At 45.7% G+C, this 22,751-nt stretch overlaps 1 protein-coding gene across 3 annotated transcripts in view; it reads left to right on the top strand.

The window, feature by feature from the left end:
• sgsm2 (small G protein signaling modulator 2) overlaps positions 1-22,290 on the top strand; it is a 127,737-nt gene extending 105,447 nt beyond the window's left edge. For all 3 annotated transcript variants that reach the window (XM_034165274.1, XM_034165276.1, XM_034165275.1), the window contains 5 exons: positions 375-457; positions 6,161-6,270; positions 17,125-17,221; positions 17,315-17,482; positions 17,768-22,290. In XM_034165274.1, coding sequence (XP_034021165.1) covers positions 375-457; positions 6,161-6,270; positions 17,125-17,221; positions 17,315-17,482; positions 17,768-17,856 — 547 coding nt within the window. In that variant the 3' untranslated portion in view covers positions 17,857-22,290. The remainder of the gene's footprint in view (positions 1-374; positions 458-6,160; positions 6,271-17,124; positions 17,222-17,314; positions 17,483-17,767) is intronic.
• The last annotated feature ends 461 nt before the right edge of the window (positions 22,291-22,751 follow it).

Consider the following 22,751-nt stretch of genomic DNA (forward strand, 5'->3'; position numbering starts at 1 on the left):
CCAGCTCTGTGGAACCATCTGCCCGCTGCACGTAAGGCAGTCGGACACTGTGGAGACTTTTAAATCTAAACTGAAGACACATTTTTCTTTTGTGTTTTATCACTAGTATTTTATGTTACTGCGTGTCTTCTTTTATTCTTTTTACTTATTTATGTTTTTATTCTTTTATTGTGTTTTTAATCTTCTGATTCATTTTGTTCTGCTTTTTAAAATGATGTTCTGTGAAGCGCCTTGAGGTGACCTTGTCGCGATTGGGCACAATATAAATTAATGAATATGAATTCTGGTAGGCTGACTCGCATACAGGTAGATGCGTGCACCTTTTCCAGGTTGAATGTGTTTGTTGCCTGTTTGACGCCTGCTGTTGTCTGCAGCTACGTGTGGGAACACCTGGAGATTGGATATGTTCAGGGAATGTGTGACCTGCTCGCTCCCCTCATGGTTATTCTGGACGACGGTGAGAACGTGTGATGTCTTTGAGTTTGATGTCTGTTGGTCTGTGTGACACCAATGTGTCCAAGAACAATTTTACAGAGCTGAAGGACGGATTATTGGAGGCATCTTCTTCTTGCGGTGAAGTTTGTTGTGTTAATCTTTAATAATAATAATCTTTAATATTGTGTCTTATGACCTGTGCAACCGTACTGTTGATGTTTTTCAGTCATCTGTTGCCAGTGGTGGGCACAGTTCCGCTAACCGTTAATTATCAAAGCTGATGTTTTCATTATCGGATTAGCTTTTCAGATAACTTTGAAAACCATCAGAGGACCAATTAGCTTCCGATAAATTTAAGATAAGACTTTATTGATCTCACAGTGGAGAAATTCACGTTATGTCAGCTCTTAAAAAACACAAGATGAGTGTGAACGATTTGTGGACATATTATTGCATGTGGTTATTTTACAGTGTTATTGTACAGCAGCAGGGAGGAACGACCTGCGGTATCGTTCCTTCTTGCACTGAGGGTGCCTCAGTCTGTCACTGAACGAGCTGCTCAGCTCCACTACAGTCTGGTGCAGAGGGTGAGAGGAGTTGTCCATGATGGATTTGAACTTGGTTAACACCCTCCTCTCAGCCACCTCCTCCAGAGAGTCCAGAGGACAGCCCAGGACAGAGCTGGACTTCCTGACCAGCTTGTTCAGTCTTTCTCTCCCCCTCTGTGCTGCCCGGGGCCCAACAGACGACACCATAGAGGTGGTGGTTTCCTCCTGAAGTCGCTCACCATCTCCTTCGTCTTACTGGTGTGAGTGGTTGCGCTCACACCAGTCCATGAAGTCTGTGATGACCGACCGGTACTTCAGCTCGTTCCCCCCAGACATGCGACCCACAATGACGGAGTCATCAGAGAACTTCTGGAGATGGCTGATAACTTTTAGACTGCTAACATATTTTTGCAGGCATAGCGAATAAAGCTTAACAGTTAAAAACATTTGAAGTCTGAAGTGAAAGATTTTAGTACCTACCTGTTAAATGTTTCCTAGCAGACAGACAGCTCTGTCCGCTGCAGGCAGAGGTTAGAGCGGGTTACAGGAGAGAAAGGAAGAGAGAGAAAAAAGATAATTTCTCTTTATACCATAATGACTCGCCGGCATATCACGCAAGTCATTAACAGGCATACAGGTTTAACTTATAGGTAAAATTTTAACCAAACTAATTCCAGAGAGGTTATTTAAATTAACATCATGTCTGGCATTTCATGAAGTGAAAATATCAGCTATATGTTTTAGTTTTAAAGTAATGCACTAATGTTGAAGGTTTTAGTGTTTGGACCACACATGCTGCAGTGCATTATGGATAAAGTTTCACGACAGGAGAAATGCATTGAGATGCTTTTATCTGTAACTTCTAATTTTTTTTAGGGGTTTATCAGTTTAGCTTTATAAAAGAGAACTTTTCAGTTAGTGGACTAACTGTTATCAAAGCTAACTTTTTGGTTAGCTGTGCCCACCACTGTCTGTTGCATTGCCTGATTGCATGCCAGGCGTTACAGCCTATAGAATGAGGATTATCACACATATGACGTAGTAAGAAGGCAGACCAGAAGATGGAAGGAGACCTGAATGAGGCTAATAAGCTAAACTTGTTCTTCAACTGGTTTGGCAACATGGACTTTGTTCCCCCTTCCCCCAGCATCTCTCATTGCTCCCCCTCCCCTGTGCATTCATCACACACCCCGCTCCTCCCACCAACCTGCCACCACTCGCTCACTCTCCTCAGTGCCTCCCATCACCATCACTGGAGAGGAGGCGAGAGGAGAATTTAGTCCTCTGTGTCCAGGAAAGGCTGCGGGTTCTGATGGCCTCAACCCCAGAGTGCTGAAGAGATGTGCTGTCCAGCTGTGTGGGATTTTCCAGCACATCTTCAACTTGAGCCTGAGCCAGATGGTTGTCCTTGAGTGGTGAATTACCTCATGTCTGGTTCCTGTGCCTAAGAAGAAGAACCCCAACACACTTAATACTACAGACCCGTGGCCCTGAAATCACATGTTATGAAGTCACTGGAGAGGCTCGTCCACACAGTCACTGAATCATCACTGGATCTCTTGCAGTTCACATACCAGCCCAACATGGGAGTGGAGGATGCCATCAGCTTCATGCTGCACAGACCTTATTCTCACCTGGAGGAGGCAGGCAGCACTGTGAGAGTCATGTTCTTTGACTTCTCCAGTGCCTTCTACATCATCCAGCCTGACTTGCTCAGTGATGAGACACAGGACATGAAGGTGGAGGCTCCACTGGCTGTCTGGATCACCAACTACCTCACAGGTACCGCCCACAGTATATGAGGCTTTGGGGCATTATATTCGACACCATCAGGAGCAGAGGAGGCACCACAGGGAATGGTCCTGTCTCCCTTCCTATTCAAACTCTACACCTCAGACTTAAAGTTCCGATCACAGTCCTGCAACCTGCAGAGGTTTTCGGATGACTCTGCCATTGTGGGCTGCATTGGCAGTGACCAGGACGCTGAGTACAGGAGTGTGGTGGATAGGTTTGTGGAGTGGTGTGGACTCACCCACCTGCAGCTCATCGTATCTAAGATGAAGGAGCTGGTGGTGGACTTCAGAAGACCAAAGACCCGTCCGAACCCAGTTACCATTAATGGAACTGAGGTGGATGTTGTGGACTACTGCAAGTATCTGGGTGTCCACATAGACAAAAACATGGACCGGACTGTAAACACAGATGCTGTGTATAAGAAAGGTCAGAGCCGACTGTACGTCCTCAGGAGGCTCAGATCTTTCAAAGTCTGCAGAAATATGTTGCAGATGTTTTATCACTCAGTGGTCTCCAGTGTCATCTTCTACGCTGTGGTGTGCTGGAGCAGCAGGCTGAAGGCAGCTGACCTGAACAGACTCAACAAGCTCATCAGGAGAGCTGGCTCTGTCCTGGGGGTGGAACCTGGAGTCTGTGGTGGAGGTGTCAGAGAAGAGGATGCTGAGGAAACTGTTGACCATACTGGACAACACCTCCCACTCCCTGCATGCCACACTGATGTCCTGTCAGAGCACCTTCAGCCACAGACTGAGATCACTGAGGTGCACCACTGAACACCACAGAAGGTCCTTCCTGCCTGTGGCAATCAGACTGTATAGCTCCTCCCCCTTCTGCAACTCAACTCAAGCTTTATTGTCATATGCACAGTAAAGAAACACGTTTCCCTGCCAAATGAAATTCTTACTTTGCCACCCGACACTGAATGCCAAAAACAAAGAAAAGCAATATCAATAAAATAAATCTAAGTATAAATCTCAGGATAAAATATGTACATGAAAGATAAATAAGCAATGTACATAAATGTGTGGTGCACTACATTCGCTAATTATAAACCTATGCAAAGTATTCTGTACAGTGGAATAAAATGATCATGATCAGGAAATCTCACTATATCAATAATACACTTTCTTTAAAGTGGGGGGCTCTCAGAACAGCTGTTGAACAGTCTGATAGCCACAGGAAAAAAAGAGTTCTTGAGTCTGGTGGTCCTGCATCTCACACTCCTGTATCTCCGGCCTGATCGGAGAAGTGACAACAGAACATGCTGGGGGTGTGTGGAGTCTCTGATAATGGAGGCAGCTCTCCTGTGGACTCTGCAATGCTAAAAGCTCTGCACAGAGGGCTGTGGTGTCCTGGTGATCTTAGATGCAGACCTTACCACTGTCTGCAGACGTTTGCGGTCCTTCACAGTTGAGCTGCCGTACCACACAGTGATGCAGGTGGTGAGGACGGACTCAATAATGCAGCTGTAGAAGTTGCCGAGGATCTTGGGTGACATGCCGAATTTCCTCAACCTCCTCAGAAAGTACAGCCACTCCTCACCACCTGTGTGGTGTTCAGTGTCCATGTGAGGTCATCACTGATGTGGACCCCCAAATACTTGAAGCTGGTAACCCTCTCCACTTCAAGATCTTGGATAAACCAATTCTGATGAGGTCCCCTCTTCTTCCTCATGTCCACTATCATCTCCTTGGTCTTGTCTGTGTTGAGAGTGAGGTTGTTGTCCCCATACCATGTCACCAGGCTGTCCACCTCCCTCCCGTAGGCTGCTTCATCACCGCCAGTGATACATCCTATCACCACGGTGTCGTCAGCAAACTTCAGGATGGTGTTGTCATGGTGGGAGGCGACACAGTCATGGATGAACAGGGTGTAGAGAATAGGACTAAGGACACAGCCCTGTGGAGTTCCAATGTTGGTGGTGATATTGGCTGAAGTCCTATTCCCAATCCTGACAAACTGAGGCCTGCCGGTCAGGAAATCCAGAACAGACCTGTAGTCAATAAAGAGTATCCTGCCATAGGAGTCTTTATTTTCCAAGTGAGAGAGGGAAATTTGAAGAGCGGCTGCGATGGCATCGGATGTGGACCTCTTGTGCCTGTAGGTGTACTGCAAGGGATCAGTAGTATCCAGTATACTGCTCTGAATGTGGGCCAGTACCACTCTGTCAAAGCACTTCATAATGATTGGAGTGAGTGCCACTGGCCGGAAATCATTCAGGCAGGATGGGGGATTCTTCTTAGGGAGTGGAACAATGGTGGTGGTCTTGTAACAGGCTTGAACGATGCCTTGATTGAGGAAAAGGATGAAAATGTATGTAAGAACATCAGTCAGCTTGTTACCTGGACTGGTGTAATGACTAGCAGGGGGGAGGTGTGTATGTATAGACCCATTTACTGTTTACAAACATTGATGGCTGCGCGCGCATTCTGGCAACAGAAGCATGGCGGCGAATGGAGGCTTGTCAAGCTACGCTGGTGCATTATCAGTGAAGGATCGCAAAGCTTACTTTAAAAAGCTCACTTTAACGAATGGCAAGTGGCTCCCAGATCCCTCCACAGTTACTGAATGGGACCATGTCATTAGTAAGTGGCCTGATATTCAGTGGCCTGATATTTACCTGTATTTGGTTGAGAAACCTAGCGTGTACACAAGAGATAAGCTGCGAGCATACAGATTTCTTGATGCGTATGACTACATAATTTGCGGACATGTACAGGAGGTGAGATACCACGACATTGAGTTCATTGAGTCTTAAACCACAGTTACCTGATATAATATGGGCACCGCAGATGCACGCATTCCTTATGGTGTCCTCGGCCCAATCCTCCCGCTTGATGGCTTGAAGCCACAGCCGCCTGCAGTGGCTCTGGAACAGCCGAGAACCCCTCGGTATGCGAAAAATCTTCAGTCCCTCCTGCATGTTTCGATTCGTACAACCATAGACACAACAGCCGGACATTTTGATGATGAATGTTGTTATAAATGTTATTTTTGCGTTCTCCTTCCTTGTCTGAGTTTGACAATGCCACGTAAACAATCCAAAGCGATACTTCTGTTGCCTCAATGCATGCGCAGCTTCATGATGATGTAGGCTGTAAATGGGTCTGTTCTGAAGTAATGGGGAGGGACTCTCAAAGCATGTGTAGAACGCATTGAGGTCATCTGGCAGGCTGTCTGAAGAACTGATATGGATGGTTGCATTTTATCTTATCTTCCTCTGTGTCTGGGGGATATTTTTGGCTCCAAAGTTAAAAATGTGGGACTTTTTTATTTAAAAAAAAAAAAAAGTCATGACCCCTTTCAGGTGTACCTTGCCAACACGCCTCACAGACCTCACACACAATCCACAACCTGTGACCTCTGTTGTTTGTTTGTTTCAGAGTGTTTGGCGTACAGCTGCTTCACTCAGCTGATGAAGAGGATGAGTCAGAACTTTCCTAACGGCAGCGCCATGGACGCACACTTTGCTAACATGAGGTCACTCATCCAGGTGAGGAACAGATGCCGAGTTGTTACCAGATTGAGAGAAAAATAAAAACATTGTTCAGAATGTATTTTTAAAAATGATGTCAAAAGACAAATGAACAGAAATAAAAAATAATCAGCACCTCTAAATCTGAGGCCGTAGTTCTCAGCAGGAAATCAGTGGACTGCCTACTCCGGGTAGGGAATACGGTCTTGCCCCAAGTGAAGGAGTTCAAGTACCTCGAGTCTTGTTCCCGAGTGAGGGGATGATGGAGTGTGAATTTGGACAGAGAATCATGGTCCTGTTCTGGGGCAGTTTGCCCAGTGGTGCGAGGACAGTAACCTTGATCTGAATGTTTTAAAAACCAAAGAGATGGTGATTGATTTTAGACGTGCTTCACCTCACGGTGTTAGTGTCATTAGTGGGGAAAATGTAGAGATTGTCAGCAGCTACAAGTACCTGGGCACTGTGATTGATGATAAATTGAAGTTTGACCTGAACACTGATAGCATTGTTAAAAAAGGGCAGCAAAGAACTTACCTTCAGAGGAAGCTGAACTCTTTTAATGTGAGTAAAACTATTTTAACCAATTTTTATTGTTCTTTTATTGAAAGTTTGACGTTTTCTTTTATCTGCTGGTTTCAATCCCTGTCTGTGAAGGACAAAAACAAACTGCAAGGCATTGTCAAAACCTGTTCTAAAATCACAGGCGTTAAATTGAGAGACTTGCAGTCACTGTTGGAGCAACAGGTGCCGAGTAAAGCAAAGTGTCTACTGGCTCAGCTGCTCCATCCTTTGACTCCAGAATTCATCTTGATGCCTTCAGGGCGTCATTTTTATGTTCCAGCTCGGAAAACTAATCGTTTCTCAAATTCCTTTGTGCCTTCTGCTATTAAATTGATGAACTCTAAGGGGACTGGGTTTTTTTAAATGTCGTATAACTTTTATTGTTCCACCAGAGTTCCACTTGTAACTGAAATGGATGGTAGTGTGTTGTGTGTATGCGAGAACTGTTCTGGAATGCTGCAAACGAATTGCCCTCTGGGATCAATAAAGTTTTCTGAATCTGAATCGATGCAGCACGGGCGGTGTTGCATTCGCTTTACCGTACTGCTGTGATGAAAAGGAAGCTGAGCCAAACGGCGATGCACTCGATCTCAACTCATGCTTTATTTATAGACCAGATTTTAAACAGCTTGGGTTGACCAAAGTGCTGTAGCATAATTTAAAATAATTATTTTCAGTTTAAAGTTTGGCCACACACGGTGGCAACATAAGCTGTAGCAAGTTTAAATATTTCATAAATATTTGGATCAGATGGGCAGACTAAATGTTTTGGTTAGGGGTTCGGATGGAACCACACTGTTTCAGACTATAGACCCAAATGCAGGGAGTGGGACATGGAGAGGAGTACAAAGGAAAAATCTGATTTATTTGTAATGAATAAATGAAAATGCTGCACTGGGGTGCCTGCAGTATGGAGAGTGGCCCGCCCTCTTGTGGTGAAATTAGGGAGCTGCAGTTTCCCGAGCCAGTCTTGAAGGAATGTGTAACAAAGGATTCTGAGACCAGGACCAGGTGGGACGTTCGCCTCTGCGACTAGGAACTAAGGAAGAAGATACAGAGGGTGAATGGAGGGCACTCGTAATGCTGGAGTCTCACACTGTCAACGTTCATAGAGAGTTTGACGCAGGCTGTAGCAGAGTACACAAAATAAAGTCCTCTTCTTAAGAAATCCAGTTCACTGTTAAGCAATTGTTCATAGTTCATAAGCTGTATCCAGATGTCAAGTGCTGCATGTTGAAGCGCAGTTCCAATTAAGCAGGACTTGATACAGCTGGGCAGAGTTCCAGTGGTGGGCATAGCTTACCAAAAAGTTAGCTTCAGTAACCATTAATCAGATACCTGAAAAGTTATCTTTTATGATGATAAATTGCTAAAAAAAAATGTATCTTTATTACAGATAACCGATAACTTTTAGTATTGATTCGGATGCGGCCACATCAGATTACACTATCGGCTTCTGATAAACCAGTTTCACTTTAAGCGCCACAGGGGCTGCTGGGTAAATTCAAAGAACACATGGAAAATGAATGAATAAAAAAAATAAAACCCCAAACACTGTCATCATCTTTCAAAAGCAGTAAAACACAGTATTAGAAGTCACAGTTTATCTTGGTGTTAGATACACTGTCATTTACGAGCTAAAAGCTGCCGCTTTTTTCACACGCTTTGAACCCTGCAGCTTAAACAAAAATAAAAAATAGGGCCGTTAATGCATTGATTGGCAGAATAAAAGACACGTAGTAAATATAAATTCTTATCTATTAGTTTCAGTGGGATTCATCTGAAAAATAATCATCCTGAGATTATCTAAATAATTTAAACAGTGAAGAAATGTCCCAGTCTGTACACAGCTGCACCGTGAGAGCTCCTCTCTCCTACTGAGTTTTGGCGGTACCATCAGCCACATCCATCCATCCATCCATCCATTTTCTTCTGCTTCATCCAAGGTTGGGTCGTGAGGGCAGCAGCTCAAGCAAAGCCGCCCAGACCTCCCGATCTGCACACACCTCCCCCAGCTCCTCCGGGGGAACCCCGAGGTGTTCCCAAGCCAGCTGAGAGACGTAGTCCCTCCAGCATGTCCTGGGTCTTCCCCGGGGCCTCCTTCCGATGGGGTGTGCCCGGAACACCTCTCCAGCCAGGCGTCCTGGGGGCATCCGGAAAAGATTCCCGAGCCACCTCAGCTGGCTCCTTTCCATGTGGAGGAGCAGCAGCTTGACTCTGAGCTCCTCACCCTATCTCTAAGGGAGCGCCCAGCCACCCTGCGGAGGAAACTCATCTCGGCCACTTGTACTCACGATCTTGTTCTTTTGGTCATGAGCCAAATCTCATGACCATAGGTGAGCGTCGGAATGTAGATCGATCAGTAAATCAAGAGCTTTGCCCCCCTACTCAGCTCTCTCTTCACCATGATGGTCCGATACAGAGACCGCATCACTGCAGACACTGCACCGATCCGTCTGTCGATCTCACGCTCCAGCCGTCTCTCACTCGTGAACAAGACCCAGAGATACTTAAACTCTTCCACTTGAGGCAAGGACACCCCACCGACCCGAAGAGGGCAAAGCACCTTTTTCCGGTCGAGAACCATGGCCTCAGATTTGGAGGTGCTGATCTTCATTCCGGATGCTTCACACTTGGTTGCAAACCACCCCAGTGCACGCTGAAGGTCCTGGTTTGACTAAGCCAACAGGACCACATCGTCCGCAAACAGCAGAGATGAGATTCTGTGTTTCCCAAACCGGACCCCCTCTACACCCTGGCTGCACCTAGAAATTCTGTCCATAAAGGTAATGAACAGAACCAGTGACAAAGGGCAGCCCTGGCGGAGGCCAACATGCACTGGAAACAGGTTTCGACTTACTACCAGTGAGGCGAACCAAGCTTCTGCTGCGGTCGTACAGGCACTGGATAGCCCTTAGCAAAGGACCCCGTACTCCTGGAGCACCCCCCACAGGGCGCCCTGAGGGACACGGTCAAACGCCTTCTCCAGATCCACAAAGCACATGTGAACTGGTTGGGTGAACTCCCATGAACCCTTGAGCAGCCGATGGAGGGTGTAGAGCTGGTTCAGTGTGCCGCAACCAGGAAAAAACCACACTGCTCCTCCTGAATCTGAGGTTCGACTATTGGTCGAATTGTCCTCTCCAGTACTCTGGAATAGACCTTACCGGGGAGGCTGAGGAGTGTGATCCCCCTGTAGTTGGAACACACCATCCGGTCCCCCTTCTTAAACAGAGGGACCACCACCCCGGTCTGCCAGTCCAGGGGCACTGTCCCCGACCTCCACGTGATGTTGCAGAGACCTGTGAAGCTTATGGCTAGCGGCCGGTGATCACCTTAGTATTTCTTCTGTTTTTCTTGTTGATTAATGCTGGCAAATTATACAGTATTTTTTGTCTTTCTCATGCCTGATTCTGTTTTTTCTCTGTTTAAGGTGCAGCTCCATCCAGAGATGGGAGTTGTGTTTGTGTTGGTGACCCTCCTGTCCTGTGCACCAACAGCAATTCTTGTATATTCGTCCGTGAATTGTTCTGTGAGTTATTTCTGTAATTTATGTTTGTAGCATGGCCCAAGCAGAGGGTCACCCCTTTGAGTCTGGTCTGCTTGAGGTTTCTTCCTCAGAGGGAGTTTTTCCTTACCACTGTTGCTCTGGGGGTTGGTAAGGTTAGACCTTACCTGTGTGAAGCGCCTTGAGGCAACTCTGTTGTGATTTGGTGCTATATAAAGGAAAATAAATTGAAAAATTGAATTGTGTGAACCAGGACAGTCCCACAACATCCAGAGACTTAAGGTACTCAGGACGGATTTCGTCCACCCCAGGAGCCTTGCCACCAAGGAGCTTTCTGACCACCTTGGTGACTTCGGCCTGGGTGATGGATGAGTCCACCTCTGAGTCCCCAGTCTCTGCTTCCTCTTCGGAAGACATGACGATGGGATTGAGGAGATCCTCAAAGTATTCCTTCCAACACCCGACAACATCCCCAGTCAGGGTCAACAGCTCCCCACCCGCACTATAGACAGTGTTGGCGGAGAGCTGCTTCCGCCTCCTGAGGCATTGGACGGTTTGCCAGAATTTCTTCGAGGCCTACCGATAGTTCTCCTCCATGGCCTCCCCGAACTCCTCCCAGACCCAAGTTTTTGCCTCTGCGACCGCACAAGCTACAGTACGCTTGACCTGCTGGTACCTGTCAGCTGCCTCCAGGGTCCCACTTACCAACAAAGACAAGTAGGACTCCTTCTTCAGCTTGACGACATCCCTTACTTCCGGTGTCCACCACCGGGTTTGGGGATTGCCGCCGCGACAGGCACCAGAGACCTTGCAACCACAGCTACGGGTGGCCGCATCGACATTGGAGGTGGAGAACATGGTCCACTCGGACTCCATGTCTGCAACCTCCTCCGGGATCTGGGAAGCTCTCCCAGAGGTGGGAGTTGAAGACCTTGCTGACAGAGGGTTCCGCCAGTCGTTCCCAGCAGACCCTCACGATACGTTTGGGCCTGCCAGGTGTGACCGGCTTCCTCCCCTCCCAGCGGATCCAACTCACCACCAGGTGGTGATCAGTCGACAGCTCAGCCCCACTCTTTACCCGAGTGTCCGAGACATGTGGCCGAAGGTCAGATGATAGGACTACAAAGTTGATCATCGACCCCCATCTCAGGGTGTCCTGGTGCCACGTGCACTTATGGACACCCTTGTGCTCGAACATGGTGTTCGTGATGGACAAACTGTGGCTGGTGCAGAAGTCCAACAACTGAACACCACTCGGGTTCAGATCGAGGAGGCCGTACTTCTCAATCACCCCCCTCCAGGTCTCACTGTTGCCACCCACGTGGGCGTTGAATTCCCCCAGGAGAACAATGGAGTCCCCAGTCGGAACACTGTCTTGTACCCCTCCCAGGGACTCCAAGAAGGTTGGGTACTCTGCACTGCCGCTTAGCCCATAGGCCGAGACAACAGTGAGAGACCTGTCCCCAACCCAAAGGCATAGGGACACAACCCTCTCGTTCACTGGGGTGAACTCCAACACATGGCAACTGAACTGGGGAGCAATAAGCAATGCTACCTCAGCTCGCTGCCTCTCCCCGTGAGCAACGCCAGAAAAGTGGAGTGTCTAGCCCCTCTCCAGGAGTTGGGTCCAAGCTGTGTGTGGAGGTGAGCCCGACTATCTCTAGTTGGTACCTCTCAACCTCCCGCACAAGCTCCGGCTCCTTCCCCCCCAGCGAGGTGACGTTCCACATCCCAATAGCCAGAGGCTGTGAGCACGGACCGATCTGCCGAGCCACCCGCCCTCGACTGCCCCGCACTCAGTCCCCTCTGCACACAACCCCCATGGCCCCCTCTGCAGGTGGTGAACCCACAGGAGGGTGGGCCCACATCGCTGGGCTGAGCCCGGCCAGGCCCTGTGGGCTAAGGCCCGACCACCAGGCATTCGTGCGTGAGCCCCAACCCCAGGCCTGGCTCCAGGGCGGGGCCCCGGCTCCGCTATACTGGGCGACGTCTTGGTCCTTGATTTCGTGTCGGTCATGGGAGCTTCTGAACTGCCCTTAGTCTAACCTGTCACCTAGGACCTGTTTGCCATGGGAGACCCTGCCAGGGGCACGAAGCCCCCGACAACACAGCTCCTAGGATCGTCTTTTTGCACGATGTGTGATGGGTTTTGCAGCAGATTTCCAAGGGGTGGAAACACTGTCACGTCCAAAGTGAACCTGAACTACACTACCCACAATGCTCCCTGCGTTGACCGGCCAATCACATTTTGCGCTTAATGATGACATCATCAGCAAGCGACAGCCAGTCTGCCATAAATAAACACACAACAGGCAAACTAAAATGTTTGATTTTAGGGTTTACAAACATTTTTGACCGTTAAACTTTGCTCAAACATTTTATTGGAAGATGATCAGTCCGATGATGGTTTTAAAAGTCATCTGAAAAACTAATCTGTTAGCAGAAACTTTAGCTTTGATAATTATCTGCTATCGGATTAGCTGAACTGTGTCCACCACTGCAGAGATCTCAGTTGTTTGATAAGATAAGTCACTTTAGCAAAGAATATTTCATGGAATGATATTTAATTTCCTCAGAGTTTTAGGGACGTCACCTAGTTTTTTTAAAAGACCAAGAACTTTAATTTAAACATTTATCAATAGTCATTAATCAGTCTCAAATCATTTATTAGTCACAAATCTAAAAGTTGTAACTCATACGATACGATTGGCCAACACAGTTTCCTCCTGAACACAATAAAACCACTACAGGGGTATTTACATTTTTATTTACATATGTATATACAATAAATGAACAGGTTACTGGCATTTTGAGGATTTGAACAATTAGTTATTATGGACACATTTTGTCACTCATGAGACATTGAAAGTTAAAGCAGTGAAATCAAGTTTAAGGTATTAAGTGAATAAATCTGATTGGAATTTAGTGATGAATTTTGGGTCACCAATTATTATTATTATTGTTAAGAAAATTGTCAAATAAATCTGTATGAAGCCACTTTGTACCACTTAACAAAGCCCTGCTGAATCTTTCACGGGGGTCACTTAGCTTGTCCTTTGAAGATCACAGTCCGATCGCCTTCCGTCATTGATGGGCCAGGTTCTGACTTGAGCTTGCCTGGTTCTGGGGTTGAACCGCTGGTTTCCCCAGTGATACCAGAAATGGTTTCAGTTTGGTTTGCGGGTAAGACAGATTGATGGGTCAGTGGGTCAGTCTTGGTTTGGGTTGACCCAAGGGATGAAGGTATCTTTTATAAAGTTAACCAATAAACCACCAAAAAAATTATCGGAAGCTACAGATAACCGATAACTTACAGTATTGTCTCCGGTACACTTGCAACTACTAACAAACTGATTTTGAGTTTTAACACCACGATCGCTCCTGGTAGCATCAAAGATAACCCTAACCCTAATGAAAGATGACCTAACCCTAACAATGAGTCAGCACTTCTGTCTTTGAGCACCCTGCTCCCTGCTGGAAGCTCCTGTTTATTACATAGCTTGCAGCTGAGACGTGGTTGAGAGGAGCAGTGAAGCTCAGTTCTCTACTCATTAACAGTGTTGCCGTGAGGCGGAGTTCTTGGAAAATAAAGCAGTGCTGACTTATGGTTTGGATTTATAAATAAAGTTAATACCAATAGAATAACTCCATTAATGTCAATTCTGTCATTTGTACAAAGGTAAAATATAACATATCTTTTAATGTTAAATAATGCACTAATTCTAAAGTTTTGTAACAAACACAGACAGATGGCAAAGGATTATGGGTAAAATGTGCCTCTGCTAAACACTGGTTGACTCATTCATTCTATGTAAAAACCAACACGTTAATGTGAGGTGTGTGTTGGGTGTTTACATATATAAATGTGCTTTTGTTTTGTAAAATGTGCCATTTTTTATTTGTAAAAAAAAAAAGGCATTTGTATGGAGCCGCCTGGGGACATGGTGATTAATTTTTTGGGGGGGGCAGATTATTACATTCCCTCACAATAGTTTTTGCGTTCCCTCGCAATAACCTAATATCATTAAAGCTCATGCCTATCAGAGCACACAGTGAGTGGAATCAGGTGGGGGAGAGACTGAACGCATATGCATATTTAACCACCATGTCCCCAAGCGGGCTTCATACATTTGCAAAAAAAAAAAAAAAAGTCAAGTTATAATTAAATAACCGTCTGATATAACTGGTGTCAAAATAAATAGAACACTTCCATCTCCTGGCGTCCAGACGCTCATACTGCCATGAACACTACTGGCCAGTAGATGGCAGTAGAGACCTTGAAAACTTGCCAAAACAAAATTCCAGACAATCCATGTCTGTTACATTTAAGATGCATACAAACACAATAACGTCTGTGAACCCAGAGAATATATTCATGAGTGTTTTAGGCACTATATACAAAGAGTTTAATGCTGTTGTCTGTGTGGAGCCTGATCAGAGTGTCTCAAATGCATTTCTTCTGTTGTGAATGTACTGAGATAATGCACCTGGACACAGCATGTCCACACTAAAACCTTCAAAATTAGTGCATTACGTTAAAACTAAAACATATCTGATATTTTCACTTTATAGAACTTCAGACGTGACGTTAATTTAAATAACTTGTCTGAAATTAGTTTGGTTAAAATTTTAACCATAAGTTAAAACTCTATGCCTCTGGATGACTTGGGTGATATTGTCAGCGTATCAGTATGGGGTAAAAAAAAGTTTTTCTTTTCTGTGACCAGTTCTCCTTTGCCTGAAGAGGATAGTGGTTTCTTCTGGGACTAGCTGTCCTCTGTTTGTAGAGGGTAGAACTGTGCATCTACTACAAAACATTTAACAGGTAGGTACTCAACTGATTATGGGCTTTATAAATGGTTGTAACTGTTAAGCTTTGTTTACCACTTTTGCAAAAATATGTTAGCGGTCTAAAAATTATCGGACCAAAACTTATCGGAAGATAATTGGTCCAATGGTGGTTTTCAAAGTTATCCAAAAAGCTAATCCGATAATGAAAACATTATCTTCGATAATTAGCAGTTAGCGGATTAGCGGAACTGTGCCCACCACTGCATTTATCACACTCCAAGTTATAAAAGAAAACATGTCAGATTAAGTTGGATATATGCAAATAGTATTTTTCGTAAATAGGCACACAAGAAAAACATTATCATTTTCATATGTAGATAAAATAATGTTATTTGTAACACAAAGTGGTTGTGTCCTTCCCACTGTTAAAGCCTGAAGGAAAAGCTGTGGTTTTGTCAAGGTTCTGAGTTTATGGTCCTGTTATCTTTGAGGAGATATTCTGGCTGGTCTGGAAAGCTTTTGGCATTAACGTGTGGCAATTAGAATGTTCAATAACTTACACTGACCAGAATTCCACCGATGACAAGTTTCAAGATCACCTTTGAAGAATACTGAATTATAAGTAAGTGTGGAGGCTGATGGGGGAAGGTTTTGGAGACATCCCCAGTTCGCACCAGGATGTCAGTCAAAAGTGTAGCAACAGTGTTTTTTCAGTCTGAGATCAGCCTTTTAGGAAAGAGAATTAATGTACTTTATTGGATTAATTCTTAATGACGGTATCTTTGCTACCATGCTGTACACATTAAAAGCAAGATAATCAATAAAATGCAGCAATTACAATAAATAATACTAAAATACATAACAGTGCAATAAACCAGAATCAAATTAATTAAAATGAATTAATCTCGTTTTACTGGTCAATTTTCATTCCTACTCTCACCTATGGTCATGAGGGTTGGGACATGACAGAAAGAACTAGATCGTGGGTACAAGTGGCCGAAATGGGCTTCCTTAGGAGGATGGCTGGTGTCTCCCTTAGAGATAGGGTGAGAAGTTCAGTCATCCGTGGGGAGTTCGGAGTAGAGCCGCTTCTCGGGGGAGGTGATGGTCTAGTGGTTAAGGTGTTGGGCTTGAGACCAGAAGATCCTCAGTTCAAATCCCCGCCTGACTGGAAAATTACTAAGGGCCCTTGGGCAATGTCTTTAATCTTCTATTGCTCCCAGTGTGTAGTGAGCGCCTTGTATGGCAGCACCCTGACATCGGGGTGAATGTGAGGCATAATTGTAAAGCACTTTGAGCGTCTGATGCAGATGGAAAAGCGCCATTTACCATTTTACCATTTCTCCTTCACGTTGAAAGGAACCAGCTGAGGTGGTTCGGGTATCTGGTAAGGATGCCTCCTGGGCGCCTCCTGAGGGATGTGTTCCAGGCACGTGCATCTGGGAGGAGACCCCGGGGAAGACCCAGGAATGGAGAGATTATATCTCATCCCTGGCCTGGGAACACCTCGGGATCCCCCAGTCAGAGGTGGTCAATGTGGCCTGGGAAAGGGAAGTCTGGGGTCCCCTGCTGGAGCTGTTGCCCCCGTGACCTGAACCCAGATAAGTGTTTGAAGATGAGCTTTGGGGTGAATCAGCTTTGGGTGAAGTCTGGATGTGTGGCCTGTAAAATGCAATGAATGAATGAATCTGCTCCAGATTATCACTCCCAAACATTAAACATGTCATCTCGTCATTGTGCAGCGTGTTGACGGTTTGAGCCGGTTGTTGACACTTGGTGGTCATGTGACCTCCGCTGTCGAGGCAGTGTGTTGCACTTAGGGAGGAGATCAAACTGAAACAAGCAAAACATTTTATAGTTTCTAAAACATGAATACATTTCAAACTTGTGACCTTTGACTTCTGCCCAGAAGGCTTACAAAGTTTTGATCTTATAAATATAAAAAATCTGCTCAGTCTTTAACGGCTTTTAAAATCCAGCGGTTTCGTTGAATTTTTTTTTGTCTTCTGCAGGTTCTGGACTCGGAGCTCTTCGAGCTCATGCAGCAGAACGGCGACTACACACATTTCTACTTCTGCTATCGCTGGTTTCTGTTAGACTTCAAGAGAGGTGAAAAGCTGCGGCCCGTTTCTCCTGTGGAGGCGGGGCCACGCCATGTCTGATGCTGTTGTTTGTCTTCTGATTGGTTGTGTGCGTGTGCAGAGCTCCTGTATGAGGATGTATTTGCTGTGTGGGAGGTCATCTGGGTCGCGCCCAGGATTTCCTCGCACCACTTCGTGCTCTTCCTGGCTTTGGCGCTGGTCACCGTTTACCGTGACATCATCATGGACAACAACATGGACTTCACTGACATCATCAAGTTCTTCAACGGTGAGACAACAAACATGATAAAAACAGGAAATGACCTCCCTGGGCATTTCTCTAATGTGTAGGTCAAAGGTTACTGTGAGTGTGTTTATACTGCTGATCTGGCTGCGGGTTATCGCCTCCAACCGCGGACTCCAAATGAGTCCCATGTTTACCTTTGACTAATTTTGCAATAAGTCTTATCAAAGACCACCACCTACAGGACAGGGAGGAAATAGCCTGTAATGGTGCTGTGGCGTGTTTGTGGCTGTCGGTGAACTCTGACCTTCCTGTTGCTGTGACCTGCAGAGATGGCTGAGCGTCACGATGTACAGCACATCCTGAAGATGGCCCGCGAGCTCGTCCTCCGAGTGCAGTTGCTGATGGACAACAAGTGACGACCAGTAGGCTCCACCCAGTACCAGGCCTGTGTCCAGGTCAGGGTCCCGGTGCCGCGGCGGTGGTGCAGCGGCCCGGGTGTGTTTACATTAACCCTGTGGTGTGCGTCCAGATGTGTGGTCTGCATGCTCGTGAGTCTGATCACACTGTGAATGCCTTCTTCAGTCCTCCAGCCCATCTGCATGAAAACTAACGGGTCCGGTTTGTCCCGAGCGCCGGTACCGCCTGATGGAGCCGTGCAGGAGTTCCGCCGGAGGAGCCACCGTGAAGAAGTTCTCACTGTGCCAACGACCTTCACTCCCGAGTGTTTCTCCAGCATGTTTGTTTGTTTCCTCACACAGATGTTGCCTTTTCCCAGCGCATGTTGTTGCACTTTTTGTTTCTTTCATGCTGCCTGTGAATGCCTCGCCACCTGTTGGAGGCAGGAGGTACTGCAGGAACTGCAGAGAAACTCAGGATGAACTGCGGCCGACTGTTTCAAACGTTTGATTTTTGTTTTGTTTTCCCCAACATGGTGGATGTGGAAGCACAACAGTCCGGACGACGACACAGTTTCACAAACACAATCAGTGCCACAAAGTTTTTATCCCAAAAGTACCTCATCCCACAGCGCCACGGCCGCTTTAAGGACACTACGGTAACCACAGAATACACAGACCGCCTTGACAGGCGGTCGTGGCCAAAAACACAGGTTTGACGCACTCACTGCTCTGTGTGATTTTTTTTTTTTTTTTTTTTTTTTTCACAATTTTTATTACATTTTGATGTTTTCCAATCATGCCAAGTTTTTTTTTTCTTTCTCTCCAGCTGATTTATTGATTTTCTTCCAACCTGCTGCTTAAGTTCACAGACCTTAAACCGCCGTCAGAGCACAAAAACCGACCTTTAAACTGACTTACAATACTAACATCAGGATTCAAACCTACGACAAATACCTTAAGAATCCACAAATGGCAAACAGATCACATTTCTGTCTGCGTCCAAACGTGTTTGAAGGGAGACGAGAAACCAGAACCTGAATTACAAAAACACGTCAGATTTGTTTTTGTTTCTGACATCACAATCGGGACTTTAATGATGAAATATTTAAGTCTCCGCCCATCAGGACTCATTTCCTGTCTCAGCAGATGGTATTTAATGACTTTGATCACAAACTGTTAGTTAGCCCCGCCCATTTTGAGGGTGTGTGCACATAAGGTTTCCTCACGTGGTTGCAGCACAAAATTACCAAACTCTGGTTTCTGAAGGACATTTTTAATTATTGATTATTGAGCGTTTGTTGTTTAGAGTCGGCAGCACTTCCAACTGAAGACAGTCAGTTTGTTCATGTATGTGGTTAACATGTTTGCTTCAGGTTCAAGTTGGTCCCACTGATGTGTTTGAGGAACCCGTTTTCTAAGTTTCCTGAGATGAAGCTGCCAAACTAAGTGTTCCTCATTAGTCCTGAAGCTGTGCTTCACTTCTGCTTCTGGATCCTCTTCAGAGCATCACCTGGAGTCCAGATGGGAGTCCTGCTAGTTTCTTTGTGTTCTGTTTGTCTGGTGCAGCACCATCTTCAGTCAAAGCCAGTGAAGTGATTATGAGTGATCCAGTCTTCATGGTGAAGGTTCTGGGTTTAGTCTAGCTAGTTCTGTCAGAGTCTGAGGTTCTGTGGACTTTTGTGGACAGCTGTTTATTTAATTATTATATTTGTTTATAGGATTCACGACTCGGTTACTTGGCACTCAGAAGCCGGAACAGTCTGACTTCACACCCAAGAAATCATCCATCGCCTGCTTCCTCGCTCTGAGTACTCGCTGAACGCAGGTGCAAATATCGGCACCTCTTTGCAGAAAGTGTTTGATTCTGTTGATCAGGGGACTCTCTAGGATGTCCTCATGAAGTGTTTGGACATTATACTGGCCTCTGTCCAGCACTGGCGGGAGGGAAGTCTCCAACTTCTTCCAAGTGAAAACTGGTGTTCCTCAGGGATGTATTGTGGTTCCTGTACTGTTCAGTTCTTGCATGGACCAAGTGTTGGATCAGGTTGTGGAAACTAGTGATTGTAGGTGCTTTGGTTGGTGAGGAAAGGTTTGCTGACCTTGACTTGATGGATGTGATCTCTGTGGAATCGATACGCTGAGTGGCGACTCAGTGTCGGGTTTGTGGTTATAGTGGATCCAGACCAGGAATTTATCAAACTGTAGAAAATGTTCTAAACGCGGTTTGTACTCACATAAAGTATCAGCTGCGGATAAATCCCACATGTTCAAAAGCTCCTGCAGGTTTGTGGTCGTTTGCATTCAGAAACACCCTCATTACCATATATGGTAAGAAAACATCCATCTGGTCCTTGTGTTCCTCAGTGGAATAACGGAACGAGAAAGAAGAAAATCAACATTTGTTCAACGGAGATCAAGGTGTTTATATTAGGAAAAAATTACAAATAAATACAATATGTGCACCAGCAGGTGGTGATGAGTCCACAGAAGGTTTTGAACCCAACCGCTGGTGACAGCTGTTCATAGTGTCACGTTATGAACGTAATCTTAACAAGCTCACCACAAGAACCAGCATCAAACATTCCAGTTTACAGAATAACTATCATTACAGTTTTCCCAGAATCATTTGTGCTCCTGTAACATCACCGGGTGCTGTTTTTATTAACAAAAAATCTATCTTAATGAAATTTGTCTGGTGAAAATAATGTGGGTTCATTTTTAGTACATTTCAGGAGTATGTAAACTTTGTGCTTCCTGTCCTCTAGCAGCAGGTGGCTGGTCTCTGAGGTCAGAGGTCAGAAGCTGCTATCTTTGTAGGTTTGGACGTGTGTGTGTCACTCTACATTATTACTGATTGTGTTATTAATTAGAGGAAATAAAGATCCTATGTGGATGAGGTCACTGTGACGGGGGCTGTGCTCTCTAGTTGCAGTTCCACGGTTCTACCACTAGATGCTGTGTGTATGTTTATGCATATTCCGAAGGACGAGTTGTTATATTCCACACTTTGTGTGTGCACAGCTGACAAATGAGACCTTCAGTGTCTTCCTAGACTCATCCATCAGAAGTATCTCTGTATCTGCTGAAAGTGTTGAGCTCGTCGGGATGTTCATGTCTCTGGATCCTTGACCTTTGATAGTCTTGAGGTCAAAGGTTATAGGTGTTTGATGATGCTGATGTCTTTGGAGAAGAATGAAGACTTTAGGGTCCTGTTGCTTCCTGTCTTACTGTCTGGACTCTAACCAGTGACCTAAGGTGAGGACTGGATGTCTTTGGTCCCAGGTCTCTGTGCAGGATCTTTGGGTCCTGCTGCAGTGACTTTGTGTCCAATGAACAGATACTTAGTGAGACTCAGATGAGGAGGATCACTGACACTGTGAGGGAACATCAAACACCATGTTTATTCCATGTGGTGAGTTTATTTGGATGTGATCCAGGACACAGGAGGACCCCAGAGACTGGAGACGGTCGAGGACACGCCCACATCTCATGTGACTGCAGCAGCTAGATGGTTATTGTGAAGATGGAGCAGTTGTCTGCCTGGGTGCCTCTGTGGTCCAGCGGATCCTCCTCCCAGACTTGATGGACTTATTCAGGGGATGTTGACTGAAACTTTGTCATTTTTCCTTTCAGCTCTTTCATTTGAAGTCCTTCTGAAGAAGGACCTCCTGCTGTGTGTGCGCCTGGTAGTAGACAGCAGTAGATTCATGTCTGTGATCTTTTGAAAGGTGTCACACTTCTGGCCCTCAGTTTGACCTTTCACAGTTGGCTAAGGCCAAAGGTCACGTAACCTTTACTGAAAAAGGTTTCTGTTTAATTGCATCCAAATTAAAAATCTGTTATAAGAGCACCGGACTGAAAATGTGACCTATGACCTTTCTCAAAACATTTATTTTTTTGTTTCAGTAGCTCCGCCCCATTCCCGCTGCACGTGGGTTTAGAAAAAGAAGCAACAGAACCTTTTTTTTTCGTACTGCTGCCTTTAGAGGAGGCGGGGCCTGAGCAGGGTGTGTTGATTGGTCAGCCTGTGCTAACGGTCTTCCCCAAACCAAGGTGTACTGTACTCATCCAGCTCACTGTTTCCAGGAATGGGCAGTGGCCTTGGATGTGTTGAACTTTGCCACGACCCCTCCACCCTGCTGGAGATGGGTCAGAGAGCTTTTTCTTCCAATCAGGATGACGCACCAAAGCTTGCTGTGTGGCGTAACTATGATGAAGGCGTCCTAAAGACTGTTTAACGTGAGCGAGTCTTGAAGTGCTGTAAATATGAACCCAAAGCCGGATCTTTGTACCCGGAACCTGAATATTATGGAAGAATCTATTTTGGTCATGTGACTTGTGCAGACGATGTTGACTGTTACGTGTTGAGACTTTTCACATTTCTATTTAGATGATCACGTTGGACGTGTTGTTTGCCTTGAATGTAACATTATTAAAGGAGTTTATTAATCAGTCTGTGGCTCTTCTTGAACCTCTAAAACCTGATCAGTCAATAAAATGTCAAACAACCAAACTGTCCAAAGGTGAGGACTAGATGTCTTTGGTCCCAGGTCTCTATGGAGTCCAGTGAAAGGTTACTTAGTGGGACTTGGATGAGGAGGATCACTGACACTGAGGGGAACATCAGACACCACAATTAGTCCATGTGGGGAGTTTCAAGAGCACAGAGATGGGAGAAGGTCAAGGACATGCCCACATTTTACCTGGCTGTAGACTGGCTGTGGATCTGAGTGGTGCTCAAAGACTTGATCCTTTGAATTTTGCACTTATGACGTCTGCCAAGAACTTAATACCGAACATCAAGTGAGGGAGAAGAAATCCAAAAGGCCATCAGCCATGAGGACCCCAAGAACCACGGATGCTGACATTTTGAATGGTCACACGTGCCATCTGTTTCATCTGCCATGAGGACC

This window comes from Thalassophryne amazonica, unplaced genomic scaffold (genome assembly GCF_902500255.1).
Source record: "Thalassophryne amazonica unplaced genomic scaffold, fThaAma1.1, whole genome shotgun sequence".
NCBI classification, from domain to species: Eukaryota; Metazoa; Chordata; class Actinopteri; order Batrachoidiformes; family Batrachoididae; genus Thalassophryne; species Thalassophryne amazonica.